The 19,675-nt window shown below is 44.3% G+C and overlaps 1 protein-coding gene across 2 annotated transcripts; it reads right to left on the bottom strand.

Annotated features, from left to right (window-relative positions):
- Nucleotides 1–3,374: 3,374 nt before the first annotated feature.
- On the bottom strand, nucleotides 3,375–18,694 carry rasip1 (Ras interacting protein 1). 2 transcript variants are annotated; one of them, XM_061777125.1, is made up of 16 exons: nucleotides 18,406–18,694; nucleotides 17,708–17,829; nucleotides 16,206–16,657; nucleotides 14,802–15,050; nucleotides 14,493–14,737; nucleotides 12,158–12,322; nucleotides 11,492–11,696; nucleotides 10,617–10,915; nucleotides 8,930–9,091; nucleotides 7,913–7,953; nucleotides 7,523–7,677; nucleotides 6,163–6,275; nucleotides 5,792–6,080; nucleotides 4,990–5,153; nucleotides 4,783–4,924; nucleotides 3,375–3,785 (listed from the first exon to the last, which is right to left on the bottom strand). In XM_061777125.1, the coding sequence occupies exons 2-16, from the start codon at nucleotides 17,827–17,829 to the stop codon at nucleotides 3,607–3,609; spliced, it is 2,982 nt and encodes a 993-aa protein (XP_061633109.1). In that variant the 5' UTR covers nucleotides 18,406–18,694; the 3' UTR covers nucleotides 3,375–3,606. The 2 variants fall into 2 exon arrangements, with proteins under 2 accessions (XP_061633109.1, XP_061633110.1); XM_061777126.1 differs by having other exon boundaries at nucleotides 14,523–14,737.
- Between the last annotated feature and the right edge of the window lie 981 nt (nucleotides 18,695–19,675).

Here is a 19,675-nt window from a genome sequence, read left to right as displayed (position 1 = left end):
ACCCCAGCGTGTGTCTATGTGCTCCTCGAAGTCGGGGACGTGCTCCGAAAGGAACGCTGTGTTTGTGTTTATATGTACATCTCATGTTTGGGTGATGCAAGAAGGATAATTTTAAAAAAAATTCTCCTTGAAGGCTTTTCTCTACGCTGCCTTTTTGTACTACAGTCGTCTGGCTGAACCTGACCTATTTCCCTCGCTGGCCTTCAAGAGCAGTCTGTCTACACCCCCAGTCTGCCAGTCTGTGAACTAACAGAGAATCTCCCCCCGCTCCTGTGTTTCCTACCTCACCTTTACACAGGACTCAGCTGTGAACAATGTTCCACTCTCTGGCTGTCTGACTGCGTCTGATACAGCCAGACTCTTCAAATATTTTCACTATGAGAACCAAAAGGTTTTTTTCCCTCATTTATAGGGAGCCAGACTCCATCGTGATGCCCACCCTTCGATGAGGCCATGATACAAAAACAATTTAAGTCCACATCACGTTTAAGGTTCCACAATGTGTGGTAATGATGACTGCTTTGGACCGAGAGGAGCCCACACACTTTCCAATCCAATTTCCTGATAGTCTCACAGCCTCCGTCAGTGTCCCTGACGTACGACTTGAAGAACTTCCTTAGACTGCCGGCTTTAGGGTGACGTACGGCTCAGGTAAAATGTTGCCAGATCACAAATAGAGATGGTAGCTTTTAGTGTTAAGTGTGCAGGACCGTGGGCTTTTTCTGGTTCCTGACAGTGACTCCTGCGTGTGTGCGCAACACAATCACTGTGGTCCAACGAGGCCTCACAGCAGCGTCGCATTACTCGCTTCCCTACTGTTCTCCTCCTCTTTTCATCCTTTTCGCTTTTCTCCTCTGACTCAGCTATTTTTGTAGGAAACTCCGTTCTTTTGAAGAGTGGAAGAATCTTTCATTACTCGACAGCAGTCCCAGGGAAGGAAAAAGGGAGATGATAGAGAGAGAAGAACTGCCCCATTGTCTTCAGCCCCCTTTCCTCCTCCTCCTCTCCCCGCAGCCAGCGATGGTAATTGTGCAGGGCTAATTACAGAGAAACGCCACAACAACAGGTGTGGGGATTGTGCACCTGGGCGAAGAAGCCGGCCCCCCGTGCGTGCGTGAGGCTGGTGTGATGGCGTAATTCCGGGTGAAAGTGTGCATGACATGTCGTCTGTGTCAGATCACAGGAAGCGTTTGTGTGTCACACGCTTACTAAAGCTTTACGCTGTTACTTAATCCCAGTCAGACGGTGCTCACAGAAGTGCAAAATATCAAACAATTAGTGAAGGGCCAGTCTTAGGCCTCATCTGTGTCACATTATTCGTTCCAGGCTATGTCTGTGTGGCATTACTGGAAAGTTCAAATTGGCACACAAACACATGCTGATTACGATCACCTAAACAGTAGTTCTCAAACTGAGGACGCCCTCGGGTCCGCAAGCCATAGCTTGGGTTTCTCAAAACAATTGGCCATAAATTATTACAGTACAGTGGTACCTTGACTTCTGAGTTTAATTTGTTCCATGACCAAGTTCGTAACTCAATCAATCCGTTTCCTGTTTTAATAAAAAGAAATACCACTGAATTGTAAAATATAAATATAAAAACATGATAAAACATAATGAAAGAGAATGTAAAGTAATAGACTGTTTTCATAAAGAGTAATAAAGCCAAAAGTCACACACACAGGGTAGTATTTGTGTGCGTTGTGGACTCAGGAGCTCTGACTCCAGTTCTGGTTAGCCATTTACCACACAGTTAGTTCCCCCTGAGCGTCTTCTCCATGCTCCTTGCGAGTGTATTCATTTGTATTTGTGTATGGCTGTTACTCCCGTTCAATAAACAGCAGAAAGTGCGTCGGTGAATGTCACTCTGTTTGCTTTTTCACTTCACTCGAGCTGCAGCGTGTCTGAAGTTCTTTCATAATTGAAATTTTTGCTCACACACCAAGCCCAAAATTGACCAAGCAGTGGGTCGCAACTTGGAAAATTCTTATTTTGGGGCACACCTAAGTTGAGGTCCCACTGTATGTCATGGCAATTTTTAAAAAGTACATATCTACCATACAGATGGGGACAGACACAAATTATCTCTCCCTAACTTAGCTTTGGGCTAGTTAAAAGCTCTGATACGATTGAAATATCACATAAATCTGACACCCCGTCATGTGTTCTTTTCCTATGTAGAGTTGGACAGGTGAGGCAAGGCGACCTTGACATTAGCGGCTTGGAAGCATATACCTCAGGTCAAAACCTTCCAACATTGCAACAAATAAATGAGCACGGTGTCTTTGACAGTGTTCAGCTCAATTGACTTTGTGATTTCCTTCTACTGGACTCATTTCTAGTGATACAGAAAACAATTCTTAGCAATTCTTGCTTTTGTAAACTAGCTCCTCGCTATTGTATTATAGACATGTTGTTAGTGGAGCCAGTGCATATAAGCTGGCAACAAATCTATTTAAATTGCATTTGATTAAGTTGCTTTCTATTAAACAGACCCCTAACCCGGTCTCTGCTTGTGATTCAAACTCTATAAGCAGTCTTCTTCAATGCAATGTTTTTTGAACGTCTGCATAGTGAGTGAGAAGACCAGGGGGGGGGGGGGGCAACAGTGATGAAGTAAGCAGGAGGGGTGTCGGGATGAGGATGATGCCGTCTCTGGGCGATAGTGACGTTCTTTTTAGCAGCTTTTTACCGTAATCATGCGAGAAGCTGGCCGGAAGAGAGGAAACCGGTTTGGGTGGAAGCCAGCGTTGCAGAACAATCACTTTTGCAGAGACGTCAGAGAGCTTCAGCCTCCAAACAGACGCTGATGCATTGTTTTCTTTGGCCTCGTGCTTGATAAGTGTGTGGACTTAACTGGATATGACAGAGACCGGGTGCAGCAACAAGTCCATGCCATGCTCTTATTCATTTGACGCCATGATACCGGCACCACCTGTCTGCCCTTAGTGCTCGGACATCATCAGGGGACTTTACCACATGAATGAAATGGGAAACCACTTCAGTGTGTCACATCAATTGAGGGGAAATTAGAAACTGCGTCTTCACTTTTAAGCTTTGACCTTTTTTTTTTATGATAACTTGCTTTAGTGGACTTTGTCTGATCATCATTTGTTGCCTTGAGTCATGAGCTGGCATAAAATGCGACCATTATTACAGGAAATGACAGTGGTGCCTTTGGCGTGGTGATTATGTGGCTCTATGATGGCCTCCTTACTCAAGCATTTCTACATGCAGACTCATCATTTCATCTGAGGGGGAATGGGGCCTCCAGCGCCACCTTGTGGGAAACCTTTTGTCTATGTGCGTCAAAGCCCTGCTTGCCACCGGAGGCCTTATTCGGGAGCAAGCTTGCCAAAAATCATACAGAAATGTTAGCATTAAGACTTTTATTAAAAACCAGTAATTTTACTCAATACAATTCAGTCAGACAGACATGTAAAGCATTGTTCCAAAGACTTTAAAGTACATTTTGGGAACAAAAACAATGCATTCCTCTCACTGTACTTTGAAAAATCTTATCTAATACATGAATTAATATGGAAATGTTGTGAAGTTTGTTTGTTTCATTTGATGCGACAACCATAAATCTAACTCCAGGCTCACTCAAAGCCGAGTCCTTTGATTGGCGGGGAGCTCGTCCTGGTCGAGGCCCCACAAGAAGGTGCGGAGACGCGTCACTTCCTTCAGGAGGTCCGAGCTCGGCACCGGCTGAGATAAGTCAAGGCGAGGAGTCTCGTTTGGCAGGATGAGAGGAGGGTGGTCCAGGAAGCTCTCAAATATGTCTAAAGTGTCAACAAGAGGAATAGAATAAAGAAGAGAATAAAAGATTCCATTTGTACGGCCCGTGGCCGAACGTGGCCGACAATCACAAATAAGTTACAGTCGGCCACTCGCTCCCGCACACCTAACGATTGACCTACGTACACATACCAACTCACTGCAACGGAAAAACTGTGACCCCTCGTGTTCGTTTTGAGGTGCATATATACGTACTCTGTAAATTGTGGATGGTGAAGGCAATAGTGGTGCCCGTAGTGATTGGGGCACTGGGGGCAGTAACCCCCCCATCTGGGAGGATGGCTCCAGCAGACACCAGAAACAACATCTGATGGCTCTGTCCAGAAAAGCGCAATACTGGGAGCAGCTGAGATCCGGCGCAGAAACTCCCAAGCTCCCAGGCCTCTGGTAGAGGACCCAAGCTTGAAGGAGATATCGGCCAGGTGGGCACGAAGATGATTTAATATATACTGTATTACTACAGACTCTAAAATTGCCCGTAGGTGTGACTGTGAGTGCGAATGGTTGTTTGTTTGTATGTGCCATGCGATTGGCTGGCAACCAGTTCAGGGTGTACCCCGCCTCCTGCCCGATGACAGCTGGGATGGGCTCCAGCACACCCGCGACCCTAGTGAGGAGAACCGGCTCAGAAAATGGATGGATGGATGGATGGATGTATTACTACGGCATGGCAGCGGCAGGCTGGATCTCGCTTCATACCCGGAAAAGTAATTTTAGTTGTGAAAATTCCTATGATATGACATGTCATTTTTGATTGGCCGTTGCAAACTGCGACATTACGACGCCATTCACTTGCGATTTCAATTTAGAATCGCAGTAAAGGTAGTTGCTCACCTGAATCAATATTTATCTAATAACATGACAAAAACGTAAAACATTAAATAAAATGCATCATACTCTCCAGAGATGCTGATTATTAAATGTATTGATGTGCAGATTGCACTCAACTAATTAGATTAACAGTATGTATGAATCTATTACCTCCACTTAGCTCCGTGCCAGGTGGGGGAGCCCAGGAGACTGGGGGGGCTCTGCTTGGTCCCAGTTTATAATGAGTGAGAAGGTGGTGCAGTTGGGCAGGGCTTAACAAGGCGTGATCCTCTTGTAAACTGTTCCAGGAGGACTAGAAGAGAAAAGAAAACGTTTCACAGGAGGTCCAAGTGGGCAACAATGAGAAAACCATATTACCTGGATGAGACGGGTTTTAGGAATACATAAAAAGTTGACAATGACTGACAGCTTCTTCATGAACTCGGAGGCAATGTCCCCAAGTCCCGCCCCCTGGAGCCAGTCCAGGACCAAGTCCAAGTTTGTACGGATCTGCACAGCTCGGGACCAAGAAAAGAGTCCATCTTTGGAAAAAACACGACAGGAATTTAAAAAATAAATACATAAATAAAGCATATTTAACATCTCATCCTCGGATGACAGTTCACTACAATCCGTGTATCATTCGTTCTTTCATTTTTTAAATGGTTATCGGAAGTTGAAAAAAATAAAAGTGACTGATTTGTTTGTTATTTGTTTTTTAATGCAACAAAATAAAGTTTTTTTCCTCATTCAATTTGGCTCAGATCAAATATACAAACTTTGTAAAGCAGGCCATAGGACTGACTTTGATTTTAATATTTAATTAATTCTGTTAACATGAGCCGGAGGTTTGGTAAGGAGATTGCTAGCTGCCACAATCAGTCAACCGAGACATATACACAATGTTCCTCACATTTCATTACACAACGGGTGAAAGAAAATAACGCCATATATATGTGAAAAATCTTCTTAATTACAATAATAAAGTATTTGTACTTCATTACTTCCCACTACTGTGAATCTCAAACTCAACCTTGTAGCCAATTTTTACATTTTGTATTTTTGATCTGAGCCTAAAAATGTGTTAGATTAAAAACCAAATGAGTCACTTTTTCCATATTGATTCTTAATTGCCAATTGAAAATGGAAAGAACGAACAATGCACCCAGTCACTTCTCACCTCTCTCCAACAAGGTGTTGAGCAAAGAGGTGTTGGTGAAGAAGAAGAGGTAGCCGAAGGTTTGGGATGTGAGCGGCGGGGAAAGGCAAGCTTCTCGCGAGAGCATCAGGGAAGACCGATACACCTCCACCAGCCCGGCCACTTTGGCCGGCAGGGCGGACACGTCGTCCACCTCTTCCTCGCCCTTCTCCTCTCCCTCCACTCCCTGTGCTCCGGCCTTTCCCTTCTCCTTCTCCTCGCTGGAGAAAGGGTTGGTGTCCAGCAGCGCAGGAAGGAGGGAGTAGAGGGTCTTGTGGACAGGAAAGACAGGAAGGGGATTCATTTGGGTGCAAGGCAGATAAATAATGATGACGGTGCGGGTGGCGGTTTACCTTTGTTAGGTGATAGACGCACTGCTGGAAGGTGTGCATGATGACGTCGTCGAGTTGAGCGAGAGCTTCTGAGCATGTGTCCATGTCGGCAGTCAACACCGGATCTCCTGGGGCTGTAGTATAAACAACCATAGATAGAAGATAGATTAAAGACGAGACTATATTTTCACCCCTCTGAATTAATCATTACCTCAGCTATAAGCGCGACGTTGAAAATAACTACTTTGCCAATTATAGACTGGGCATGAATGAAGTAGAAACCCATTACATTTTGGTGTGGATCCAGGAATGGCATTTTTATTGATGTTCATTTTTTGACATTTTCCTCAGTTTGTCATTGAATAATTCATGAATCCTAACGACAAACGGGCATACACTATGAAAGAGGTGGGTATGCATGGTGTTAGTGTAAGTCTGGCCTCTACTGAGTGCCATTTATATTTGGGGTTTTCGGCAGTTAGTTCAGTTACCCAAAGAGCTACAATTCAACCTCAAAATATGAACATCCTAAATCAGGGGTGTTCAACCCATTTTTGTCATGGGCAACGTTGTTAGTTAGAGTTTTCCTCAGAGGACCGTTATGACTGCGAAACCATACACAATGGATATGGAAAATCTACACACCCATTTAAATGCCAGGTTTGTGTGACATCAAAAAAATGAGACCAAGATAAATGACTTTAAACCTTTTTTCATCATTAATGTGGCATGTAATCTGTCCATCAGAATAGATTAGTTTTCTAAGAGGAGACGTAAAAAAAAAAAACAACAAAAAAAGGCAATAAGGTGGTCGCATAAGTGTGCACATCCTCTTATAACTGGGAAGTGGTTGTGTTCAGAATTAACCGATCGCATTCAAACTCAACTGCCACCACTGAAAGTGCCTCTGACTAAGACAAATAAGATGTTCAGATGTTTTAGTATGTTTTTCCTGGCATTTAAAAAAAATATTATTTCAAGCAGAAGCCCAAAGGTTTTGTTCTTACACTGGCTGCTATTTGGAATTATTTGGTTACACTGCCCGCTTCTGGTGAGTACACAATTTGTGTTTTTATGTTTCAATATAGTTATCACAGTGGAGCGTGTGGTTAGATTGGAAGTTTTGGCCTTTTCTGTCTGGCGTTTCAATGTTCTCTGTTTTCTCCCGGTACTCCAACTTCCTCCCACGTTCCAAAGAAACATTCACGTTAGGTGCATTGAAGACTGAATTGCCCATAGATTTGAATGTTAGTGGGAATTGTTGTTTGTCTCTATTTGCCCTGGGATTGACTAGCAATCAGTACTGGATTTGACTGCGTTCCACAGATTTAGTGATTTTTTTTTTTTTTATTACTCGCTGTAGTTTCCCCATGACTCTCACCTTCAAATTCCCACTCTTTCTCCATGACTTCCACTTTAACCTGGAAGAAGTTGAGGAGCTCAGTGGCGTTGGACATCCAGAACATCAAGGGTCTAAGGTCCGATGACAACTTCTGGACATTGGCTGTGCTAATCTCGATTTCTGGCTCACTGGAACTGGACACAACAGGTAATGCCATTCCAAAATTAGTTCCTTACATAATTTCGAAACTTCATGGCTTGAGTAATAACAGCCTGGGTTATTTTTACCCGACTCAATTTTTCGACTTGCTTTCATCATACCACAAAAATGTAGCGCAGTCATAACAGCGCAAGGACAAATGTATCATGAATCGCTTAACCGGAGGCTGCTAAATGAAGCAAACATGACGTTGGAACAAAATGGTCTTACTTTTGCGTGGGATGCTTATCCCCAAATTCCTTAATGTTATCCTGTAGAGAGATTTGGAGACAGAAGAGAAGAGAAAGACATCTGGGCTTAGTGGAGGTGGAGGAGCAGCGGCAGGAGTCGGGCCCTGCAGCCAGCACCATTACAGCACATTTTCCAGCAAGAAGGGAGTGACATCAGCTCATCCCTGCTCCTCTCTATAACTTAGCAGACCACAATGCCGAGCATATTGTATGTCTTAGTCTCTCCTAATCAATGTGCAAACTGCACACTTACTGGTGATGCCTCTTATCCTTTTCTGACTGCAAAAACAAACCAGGACTGAGATACACCCAAAGGCCACATGAGTTACACTTGCATATCCAGTGAGTTCCATTGCAACTTAATCCATCTCATATACCCCCACAATCACGTCGTAAATTATACAAACCATCAATACTATCCAAAAAAAGCTACGTAATAGCATGCAACTGTGTCAAGCATATAATATGGAGCAGTTAAGGATCAATATTTGTCTAAAAACATGACAAAAAGATAGAAACCTACAATAAAATACACCATAATCACCAGAGATACTGATTATTAAATTAGTTAATGTGTGTAGATTGTTAGTAAAAGTTCGCTGTGACAAGTTTTGCTCTAACCGACCAGTCACATGACAGAGAAATGCAGTGCAAGCGCATTTGCCAGCGCCCTGGCTCCGTGATGACAAGATCGAAATCTGATTGGTTAAAAAAACAGTCCCATTGCTCATATAGTTTCATTTACCTGGGCCAGCACTACTGATTCTGAAGGCCCTTGGCATTGGTTGACATGGCTCAGAGTCTGAAATCTGAAAATCCAACGTCCTCATGTATTAGAAGCAATAATAAACATATTGTTAAATGAATACCTCTCTGACTGTGTCAATAAAAAAAATGTCCATACATTATCACTGGTTCCCATACAATTATGCAGGTGTACCTAAGAATGCGGTCAATTTGCTCATTGGAATGAAACATAGAGTTGAATGTGACTTACCCACACAATTTCTTTGATCTGATTGGCCGCCTTGAGCAATATCTGCGGCGTGAGCGCAGGATCGAGGCACTTGGACGCGTGGTCGATCATGATTGACAGCAGATACGCCGGCGCCAAAGGCCCTCCTCCGGAGTCGGGAGAGGAGTTTTTCGACAGTATCTCCTAAGAAACAAGTGAGAGACACAATCTTGGACAGTGTTGCCCAACCTTTAGTGAGCCAAGGCACCCATTTTACATTAGAAAATGTAAAATTAATGGAAGAGCATTTAATTCTTTTACCTGTCCCTATACGTCACTAGCATAGATAGATGAACAAAATATATTCGTATTTGATTTTAAAAAAATGTAAATCTTCAGACAAATTAAGTGCAATTGAATAATTTCCCACAGCACCCCTGAGGATCTCTCAGGGCACACAAGTGAGTCACTGCACCGAATTACTGATCTCGGTTATTCATCTCGTAAAAACTGGCAGAATATGTGCAAAGCTATTGGCCCAACACTGGATTTGGTAGCAATATTCTTGTGTCCACTTATAGCGACATGAATGTCAGACCTCCGCCAAGGTCGAACTGTCAGTGGGTTGCCATATTTGTGGTTGTTTGTTTATTTATTTGTTAGTTAGCAGGCTACATCCAACAGTGGGTAGTGACAAAACAGAAGTAAACAATATGTACTTATTGGAAATTTAACCTACACATTCCTCCACTGACAGCTGTCAGCGACTATCTTTGCTTATTTAATGATCGATGCACCTCTAACCTCGAGCATATTTATACCATATTTAATTGTCTATGCTTTCGCTGTACAGTGAACCCCCGCTTATTTGTGGTTCGGCATTCGCAAGTTCGTCTTTTCACAGTTTTTTTTTTTAACCTATTCTCCAATATTTGCTGAAAACTCACCTACTCACTGTTTTGGGTGGCATCTTGGTGCCAAGTAAACACTTTAAAGTGTGTTGAGGAGTTTCTTTGAGACAAAAGTACTCCTTCGCCGGGATATAATTACAAACAGTGTCAATTACTTGCGGATTTCAGATATCCCATACAAATCATACAGGGGACCCTTATTTATTTAATTTGTTCTGTGACCAAGCTTTGTAACTCAATTGACTCATTAATTTCCCCATTGAAATTAATTGAAATAACATGAATCTGTTTCAGCCCTCCAAAAATAAAGAAAAAGAGTCTTCTACATAATAAAACACATAAAAAGAGAATGTAAAGAGATAAACTGGTTTTAAGTGTAGTTACAGTACTTATTGTAGTATCCCAATGTTGGATGGGTCCCTTTAAGGGGCGTGACCTTGTGCGTGATTGAGAGTCGGGTTGGCCGGTTCGTCTGCGTGTGAGTGTTTGTGCGTGAGTTGAGGCCTACAGCAGCTCCTTGTGAGTGTTCTTATTTCTCATCTCTAAAGGTGGCGCCTGCTGTAACTGAATATTATTTTATTCCTTAATAAATAAAATCACCGTTTAAAAACAGGATTTTAAGTTAACTGGGGTTATATTTGTCTGATATATATAAATATAAGAATTTGAGAAGGGGACCAATACCTTTTCACGGCACTGTATATCCTTGTAGTCGCCTTCCTCCAGATTCTCACAAACAATAAATGGGGTTTTGCATAATGTGTCCTGATATTTACTTTCTCATTGAAGCTACAGCACTATATATCTTCCCGCCTCACCTGCAACAAGGCATCAGCGTGCCGAGGATGGAACTTCAGAACAGACTCGGTGGATCCTAGATAGTGCCTCAGCGCCTCCTGCTTGTCCGCCAACCCCGAGGAGCAGCATGGATGCGAGCCGTCCGAGTGCCACGGCAGCGTCAATGCCAACGGAGGAGCCGGGGTGACTCGGGGGTCGCGGTACAAGAAGAGGAAGTGGTTCCCGAGACCGATGATATCGCCGGGGTTTAGGACTGTCTCCCTGTAAAGAGCCAGCCCGTTGTGTGTGACGCCACCTCCTCGGAAAGGACGGATCAAGGCTGAAATAACGTGGACATACATGAGAGCAGAATACAGTATTCCTTTAACAACCAATCCAGAATGTTTGTATTTTATATTTTCTTTGGACAGTTATGATAAAAATCATTAGTTTTTAAAATATGAGCCGCTACCAAATGGTTGGGATGTCACCGGCGGCACGGTGGGTGACTGGTTAGCACATTTCTGAGGACTGGGGTTCAAATCCCGGCCCCGCCTGTGCGGAGTTTACATGTTCTCCCCGTGCCTGCGTGGGTTTTCTCCGGGCACTCCGGTTTCCTCCCACATGGTATGCATGGTAGGTTGATTGAGGACTCTATATTGCCTTCAGGTGTGAATGTGTGCGTGAATGGTTGTTTGTTTATGTGCCCAGCGATTGGCTGGCAACCAGTTCAGGGTGTACCCCGCCTCTCGCCCAAAGTTAGCTGGGATAGGCTCCAGCACGCCCGCGACCCTTGTGAGTATAAAGCGGTACAGAAAATGGATGGATGATTTTCACCCACGTAACAGCCTGTTGAGTTTAATACCCCTTGCTGTCGTACTGTACATTGAGTCTGTTTTTGTGATGCTGTGTATACCTCGCCCAGTGGGGGTCTCGGGAACAGCAGAATCCCTCCTCACAAGTAAGTGTCTGGCCAAGAGGTCAGGTGCAGACAGGAATGTGTCCACCTTGAGGGGCTTCTTCCCCTTCCTCTCTCTTTCTTTGTCCTTCTCCCGCTCCCTCATCGTGGGTTTTCTCCCAAACACGTGCGTATGTCCCGCCATAATGTACAAAACAAAATCCTAAAGAAAGCACACAGCAGCGGGGAAAAGGTGAGGGATCCCTGGGGGGTCTCTCAGTTTATATCAAGGCTCCATCGGCAGAAGGGAGTTGATATTATACAAAGTGTGTCACAGTTTGCTACAAAGGGGACCTGTATGAGGTCATTGTGCGAGATGGAGTGATGTGCACACAACCTCTTCTGTTTCGGGAGGGTATGTTGTCCAGGCATTGTGCTCGTCTGGAGATGTTTTGAGTCAGATGCTTGGCGCGAGAGACTCGTGGTGAGATTGTATGCAGCGATTACGAGCATGCAGGTATGATGTCATGACCTGGGCGTGTGCACGTGTTTATACTGCATCTGAATTTTATTCATCATCTCAGTGTTGTGGTTGTGCTTATAGCATTCACGTTGTTACGCTGGGCTCATCTGTTGGTTACGCCGCTGTTTGTGAGTGTGATAGCATCTGTTAGCGTGTCTTGCCTTGCTCTGGTCGTAACCCTGCAGCAACAGGAAGTAGGGCCGGTCCGTAGGTGGAAGGATCAAACTTTGGGACATCATCTCCAGGTCACAGCTGGAGTAGTCCTTCTCCTCCTCTGGCTGCTGGTGCGTCCAGCCGACCTTTGCCTCTGCCTTTGATGCTCTAATCTGAATATGTTGACCCCAAAAAAAAAAAAAAAAAAAAAAAAATCACAATGAGACAACCAATCATGGATCAGTACCTATAAAAAAGACACAAACAAGGAGGTTTTTATGACCATGGGTTTTTCATGCCGTGTAGGTCATCCCCTGTATATATGTACAGGGGATGTAAAAATTCTACACACCCGTTCAAATGCCTGTTTTTTTTGTGATATAAAAAAATTTGCCTAAGATAAATACGACCTATAACGTGTACCATTCAACTTGCGAAAAATCGAATATTTTAGGGAGGGAAATTTAAAAATAAACAACTGAGATAATCTGGTTGTGCACACCCTCTTATAAGTGGGACATGACTGTGTTCAAAATGAACCAATCACATTCAAACCCATGTTAAGTTGGACGAAGCACACATCTGCAACCATTTAAAGTGTCACTGATTAACCCCAAATAAAGTTCAGATGTTCTAATAGGCTTTTCCTGACATTTTCCTAGTCACAACCTGTGGTCTGCAGAGAGCTTCCACAGCATCAGAGGGATCGCATTATTCAAAGGTATCAGTCGAAAGAAGGGTGCAAAAGAATTTCCAAGGCATTAAATATATGGAACACAGAGACGACAGCCCCCAAAGAACACCATACCTACAGTGAAGTATGGTGGGAGCAGCATCATTTGTGTTGGGGCTGTTTTTCTTCACCTCGAACTTGAGTCCAAGTCAAGGTGGAGAGGATTATGAAGAGTTCCAAATATCAGTCAGTCACAAAACCTTCATGCTTTTGCTCGAACACAGCCACACCCCCAGTAATAAGCGGGTGTGCACACTTGTGCAATCACATTATCTGTTGTTCATTTACTTGCCCTCTAAAAGCTTTTTTTTTTCAACCGAGTTGTACAAGTGGCGGCATGGTGAACCACTGGTTAGCACATCCGCCTCACAGTTCAGAGAGGCCATGGGTTCAAATCCGGGCTCCTGGCTTCCTGTGTGGAGTTTGCATGTTCTCCCCGTGCCTGTGTGGGTTTTCTGCGGGTACTCAAGTCCATTTTGGGCCAGGGTGCTGAAGCACCCCTTAAATGAATCCCAGCACAACTAAAATTGAAGGGATCGAAATATTTTTTAACTGTATGTTGTTTTTAAACAACCTAGAAAACTTGAAAAGCACAGTTGCAACGTAAAATTTTGACAACAAAAATTCACCAAACAACCCCCCTGACCCGCCATTGACTCATAATGGTTTTCTCCACCCAACGCCTCCCACCTCTCCCTGACTGGGCTCTGAGCCCTCGACCTACGCAGAGCAATACCTTTCTTCCAGTGATATGGCGTAAATGCCCGCCTTAAACCAGGATATGCGCCACCTTTCTTTTCTTCAACCACTCAATACCAAGTTACCACACTATTATCATTAGCAGTCATTTTTGCTGCATTTAATCGTAGGGCACTGTTTATTGGGCAGCCGTGGCCCAATGGGCAGCCGTGGCCCAATGGGCAGCCGTGGCCCAATGGGCAGCCGTGGCCCAATGGTTAAGATCATCGCCTGCCACCGTGGGGGACCTAGGTTCAAAACCCCGACGGGACCATCCGCCAACATCCTCCGGACTCACGGCTGTGGTGTCCTTGAGCAAGACACCGATACCCCGAAATGCTCCCCGGGCGGTTCAGCTGCCCCCTGCTCCAGTGTGTTCCACTAACATGTGTATGTGTTCACTGTGATGGGTTAAATGCAGAGAACAAATTTCGTGTGCGTGCATGCATGCATGTTCATGACAATAAAAGATGATTCTTCCTCTATATTGTTGGAAGGACTGAGCTGAAGTTCTTTTTCTTTGGCAACCATTCAGGTGGTCAGACAGTACCACGGTCCTCTGTTTGAATTGGATTGAGAGAGGTAGTCGTTGTGTCATGTACATGTGATAATATTAAAGCCAACGTGCTAGTGAATTGCTTACGGGTAGGCACTTCTCGCCCATTTTCGGGGGTGGTGAAGCACCCCTAAAGGAAATCCCAGCACCCATAAACCCCAGATCCTAGAATCGCCCCTCTGCGCAGCATTACACAAAGAATTCCCAGAAGGTTTTGGTAAAGGATGTGTAAAGTGGACCAAAGACAAAAACACCACCCTTTGAAGAAGATCCTGACAAAGGTCCTCTGAATGCTCTTGCTGTTCCAGTGTCTCACCTCTCCTTGCAGCGGGTTGATCATGCTCACAATGTTTTTCCTGTCCTGCACCGCTCCGTTGTTGTTGCCGGGCCGGCTGCCACCTCCACGCGGGTCGTTGGTCACGTGGTTGCCTTGGCGGCGCCTCAGGCTGAGGTTCATGTCACTGATGCTCCTCCTGAGCTCCGAGTTCCTTCCGCGGTGGCCACGCTCGCCCTCCTCCGCTGCGCCCCCTGACGACATCCTGCTTCGCCTCCAGCGCACACCTGTCGGCCAGACAATGCGAAAATGAGTGGGACCTCGCGTCACCGACTCCTAGCTTCAGCATACCTTGATAGCTCTCTCCCTCCCTCTCCCGCTCTCTCTCCTCTCTTTCGTAGTCTTCCTTCCTCTGAATTTCAAACCGCCGCTCAAATCCATCCTTGGGCCGCCACATGTCCGCCAACAACAAGGGGCACTCCCATGGGGCTACATTTCTCCGACACTCCGTCTCCCACTTGATAGCTCCATCTGGCTGCTGGATGGGCTTTCCGATGACATCACACAGAAGGAAGTCCTCAGGGATGTGTTTCTGGAGAACTAATAGGTGATGGAGGAAGGGTTTAGGTTCTATTATGTTTACATTATGTCAGAGGCCTGGGTAAGTTACATAATTATGTGCAAGTCAAAAGTAAGTCTTACATCTTAACCTTGAAGCTTCTAGTCCCAAGTTGCTGAGGCAAAAATCAAGTCAAATTGAGTCGTCGCTAAATTTCGATTCAAGTCGTACAATCTTGCTCAGTCACTACATTCGCTAGTCAAAAGAAAGTTGAGGATATTCGGCTTTTGGGTGAAATTTCAGGATGAACCTAAAATGCACCAGAACCCATAGGGTCAACTTTGAATACACATATCCAAATGTTCAATGTGTCAATACTTTTTGCACAACTTGCTGATTTCAAACAAGGAGCTGAAAGGCAAATATATATTTTTTCAATTTCCAAATCACCTATGTCCACTTCTATGCCTTTCTGTGACTCTTCCAATCCCTTTGTATCCTCGTTGCAAAATGCTAATGACACTTTTAAGCTCTTTGCTCCTTTTGTGAGTCATGTCGATTCGCACATTAGCCACTTTGCACTCAGAGTCTGCACTGTTAGCTGTACTAAAACATTCATAGAATCACAGTTTCTGGTTCCAAAACCAGTCTCTGTATTGTTACATTATAGTGTTTTCAAATAAACTCATAACCAACATGAAGCTTATGTAATTTTTTAGCAGCTCTTGGTTCGCTAAACTGTGAATTTAACGTAGCTTACACTGTCTTTGTGGGTTTTATAGTGGTGGATGAAGTTAACATGCTCTCCTTGTTCTGATGTCTTCAAAAACATTACCCTTGAATCCAAATGTAATAATTTACTGAGCTCCCTTCATGATACGTGCTTCTTTGTTTTCAAAACCAAAACAAATGGCATAGGGGAAAACAATTGAAAATGCATATTTTTAAATGTACACAGGCACGATTTTTTCATGCCGTGTAGGTCAAGTCTAAGTCAATTTGAGTCGCATGAATACCAGGTCAAAGTCAAGTTTGGTTTTATGGACGTCTTAGCCAAGTGCCAAGCCGTAAAATTGGCGACTTAAGTCTGACTTGAGTCAAGCCACCGCTTCATGTCATCCCCATCTGGCATGGGATGTTTTAGCAAACAAATCCTATTAACGGATCAGAGCAAGAGTGTTTCCTCTCTCTTGTACCTGCATCATCTGTCTCCTCCCGCTCTCTCTCTGTGTAGCGAGTGATGACCTGAGCGATGAGCTGACTGGCCGTAGAGTGAGTGTTGGCCAGCAGGGAGCGATAGTTAGCGCCACTGGATAGAGCATCTCCATAGATCTTGATCAGGCCCGGAGCAGAAGAAGTGGCCGGGGGCACATAGTGGTGAGAGGAGGAGGCCGCCGAGTGGGCCCAAAGCTCTCTCTCCCTCTCCCCCACCGCTCGGTCTCGGTCGCTGTTGGAGCGCCCCCGTAGGAAGAGGTGGGAAAAGCGCTTGGCGCGTGACTGGGGCGCAGCCGGCCGAGGCCTGAGGAAGGCCGGGGAAGGAGACGGCGACGGGTTTGGGGAAGCCAGCGAGGGAGTGGAGTTAGATAGGGAAGAGGAAGGAATGGAGGGCGCCTCGTGAAGGGACGCCGCGTCAGAGCTGGTGGTCGACCTGGAAGTAACACAGAGAGGGGAAGAGGAAGGGGCCAGTCAGCTGTGAATTATGACTGACTGAACAGGGACAAACAACAAGGCCCAAAATAAAACGGGCAAGGTTACAAAAGTGGAAGGATACACTGGAAGTGACCGTGGAACACCATCCAGCCATCCATTTTCGTAGAGGGTTGGTCCTTATTAGAGTGACGGGTGAGCTGGAGCCTATCCCAGCTGACTTTAGGCGAGAGGTACACCCTGGACTGGTCACCAATCCATTGCAGGACACATATAAACAAACAAACATTTATACTCATATTCACACCTATGGATAATTTAGTCTTGTCAATTTAGCATGCATGTTTTTAGAATGTACCCGGGCAAAACCCATGCGAACTCAACGCAGAAATTTGAACCTGACTCCTGACTGCGCGGCAAACCAGTTGAGTATACATTTCTTGAATTACAAATTTGCTCAAATTACCTTTCATTACTGTATATATTATTAAGACACTGATCATGTTAATGTTTCTCTCAATAAACAGATAATACAAAATCAACAGATAAATATCAATATGCGGCACTTAATTTCTACAAATCTCTGCAAGTGTTTACATTTTCAAATGCTCCCTTCTACAACATTCCTAGGAAATCACAATGTCCCATCACTGTTGAGCTACCCTTAGAACAGGCCTGTGGGCTACCCAAGTGGTCCTTGGTTCCTGCAAGCATCATGTTGGTGACCCCTGATTTAGAGTCTTTAATTAACCTAATATGCATGTTTTTGGAATGTGGGAGGAAGCCGGAGTACAAAAGGAGAACATACAAACTACACACAGGAAGGCCAGAGCTGAGATTCGAGCATCGAACTTCAGAATTATGAGGCAGATGTGCTAACCGCTATGATGATTTGATTTGATTTCCATGATTTCTAACCACTGCGTTACGGCAAGTTGTAGTCTTTTTTTAGATCATCCACTGTGCTGCTGAAAATCATCCACTCACTGTAATTGGCAATGCCTGGCGTTGAGGAGAAAATGACACCATGAATAAGGTTCAGTAGACTCACTTGACAGAGACAGCGCTGGGCCAGCGACGCCCCAGCTTTGCAAAATGTTTCCTGGGGGAATTGATCCAGAGACCTACTGGGAAGTGGAGCTTTCTGACACGAGGACTGCCTGACCCCTCCATCTGACACGTAAACAAGGACAAAAAAACAAAAATAAAAAAACATATTTTTAAAGACGCAGATCCTAAAAATGCAACAATTGCACCTGGATACTGCGTGACGGTGTGTCAGCAGTGCCAGAAATGAAACAATGTAACAATAGGATGATGTCACCGTCAAGATATATCAACAGGATGAACACGCTGTAAATTGTCAACATGTGGAAATAAACACGGCAAAATCAATCCAAAAGCAGTTCCTGAAAACTACAACATTTTAAACAGGAAGCATCCTTTTGTTGGATTCAGGTCCAGCTGGAAGGGAAGTGTCCCAACTAGAATGTCACTCCGCCGCCATTTTCTACAATTCTCATCAAAATACATTACCGGCAGCCTTAAAGTAATCAAATCTCATAACATGATAACATTTGAATCTCATCTCATTATAAATGTACTTAAATGGATTGTGATTGCTTCCAGACAGAAGAAGACATTTTAAATGAACGTTCTGTCCCAAATGTACATCCGAATGTTAGAAGGAGCTTTAAACCTTTGTGGTCTAAAAAAAAAAAAAAAAAAAAAAATGATTTTTTTACTCACCCAAAGAAACTTCTGATCCTTCTGGAGTTTATTTTTTGTACCCTAAAGGCAAATACGCAGTTCAAAATATTCTAACAATCCTCAGTATTTTCCGTTCCCTGTGACGAAATTCCATTTTTCAGTCTGTCACACATCTAGGTGTGTGCTTCTCTAATTCCTGCCATCCATGAATATAGTCTTCTCCTCAGTATGAACTACTTTTAATTCTCTTTTCCCCCAACAGTTTATCCACGCTATGCTCGTTCTCCGAAGCCCTCGGCCTCTCTGAGTCTATAGATAGAGAAACAGGCCCATTGTTCGAAGTGACAGAATTTCCTTCCTTTGCAGTGGACAACACCTATATCCTGACTGAGAGCGGGAGGGAAGGAACAACTACTATGAAAGTGGGAAAAATGGGAAAAGACCATTGAGAACTGCAGTGAATTCCAATGAATCGTACCTCTCTACAATTGAGGGTTAATGGAGGGACATTGGACATCAATTTTTCTCTTTGAAACGGGAATGGTTTGGTTCTACAGGAAAGAGGATGAGGGGATGTCGCACACAGTGAGACAGGAAGTTAGAAGGAGACACTTGTGACCTTTGAAGGGCAAATCAGACTATGACCGAATCCCAGTACCGGGGTCTGGTGCCTGCACGGTCCACATGGCTCATAGCAGTGATATGTACTTCTTCCAGGTTCTCCACTCGTTATACTGTATATTTCTATTACTTCGCCCATTGTCAGCCAGGATAGGCTCCAAACTATCAAAGAAATGTCACTTGTTGTATGAGAGCATTTCAGTAGTGTGTGTGTGAGAGTGTTTCCCGAGAGCAGTGGTGTCAAACGTACATCCCGCAGGCCAGAACCGGTGCACCAGAGGGTCCAATCCGGCCTGTCTGCTCGATTGTTGCCAAGTGTAAAATTTAGAGAACACAGTAACCGCAGATTTTCAACAAAAATAACTTTTGTTGCTGATGTTGTCCACTGGAGGCCGCACTGACGCTACTTTTTATTTCTGTGGAAATTACCATAACTGAATGTTCCACAATGTCACTTCAAAAGAGATTGGCTTAGCAGCACCTTTTTTTTGTTGTTTTCGTTCACTGACACAACTTTTATGTGTTTTTATGTATACATTTACAAGGCAGAGGGATAACTGCACCCTCTTTCAGAACGCTTATGTTTGTATGGTTTGATCAGTCAGTCAGTTGGCCTTGTCAGAATTTCGAGACGTACGTGGAAATCTATGTAAACGTACTGAAATAAAAGGTACATATATAGAACTGA

This window comes from Phyllopteryx taeniolatus, chromosome 6 (assembly GCF_024500385.1).
Source record: "Phyllopteryx taeniolatus isolate TA_2022b chromosome 6, UOR_Ptae_1.2, whole genome shotgun sequence".
Classification (NCBI taxonomy): domain Eukaryota; kingdom Metazoa; phylum Chordata; class Actinopteri; order Syngnathiformes; family Syngnathidae; genus Phyllopteryx; species Phyllopteryx taeniolatus.
This window is presented reverse-complemented; position numbering and strand designations above follow the sequence as displayed.

Coding starts and splice junctions, on each gene's coding strand:
- rasip1 (XM_061777125.1), bottom strand. CDS start 17,829: ATGGAGGGGTCAGGCAGTCCTCGTGTCAGAAAGCTCCACTTCCCAGTA. Junction 7,954..8,929: donor AGATCAAAGAAATTGTGTGG/GTAAGTCACATT, acceptor ATCTCTCTACAG/GATAACATTAAGGAATTTGG. Junction 6,081..6,162: donor GCGTCTATCACCTAACAAAG/GTAAACCGCCAC, acceptor CCTGTCCACAAG/ACCCTCTACTCCCTCCTTCC.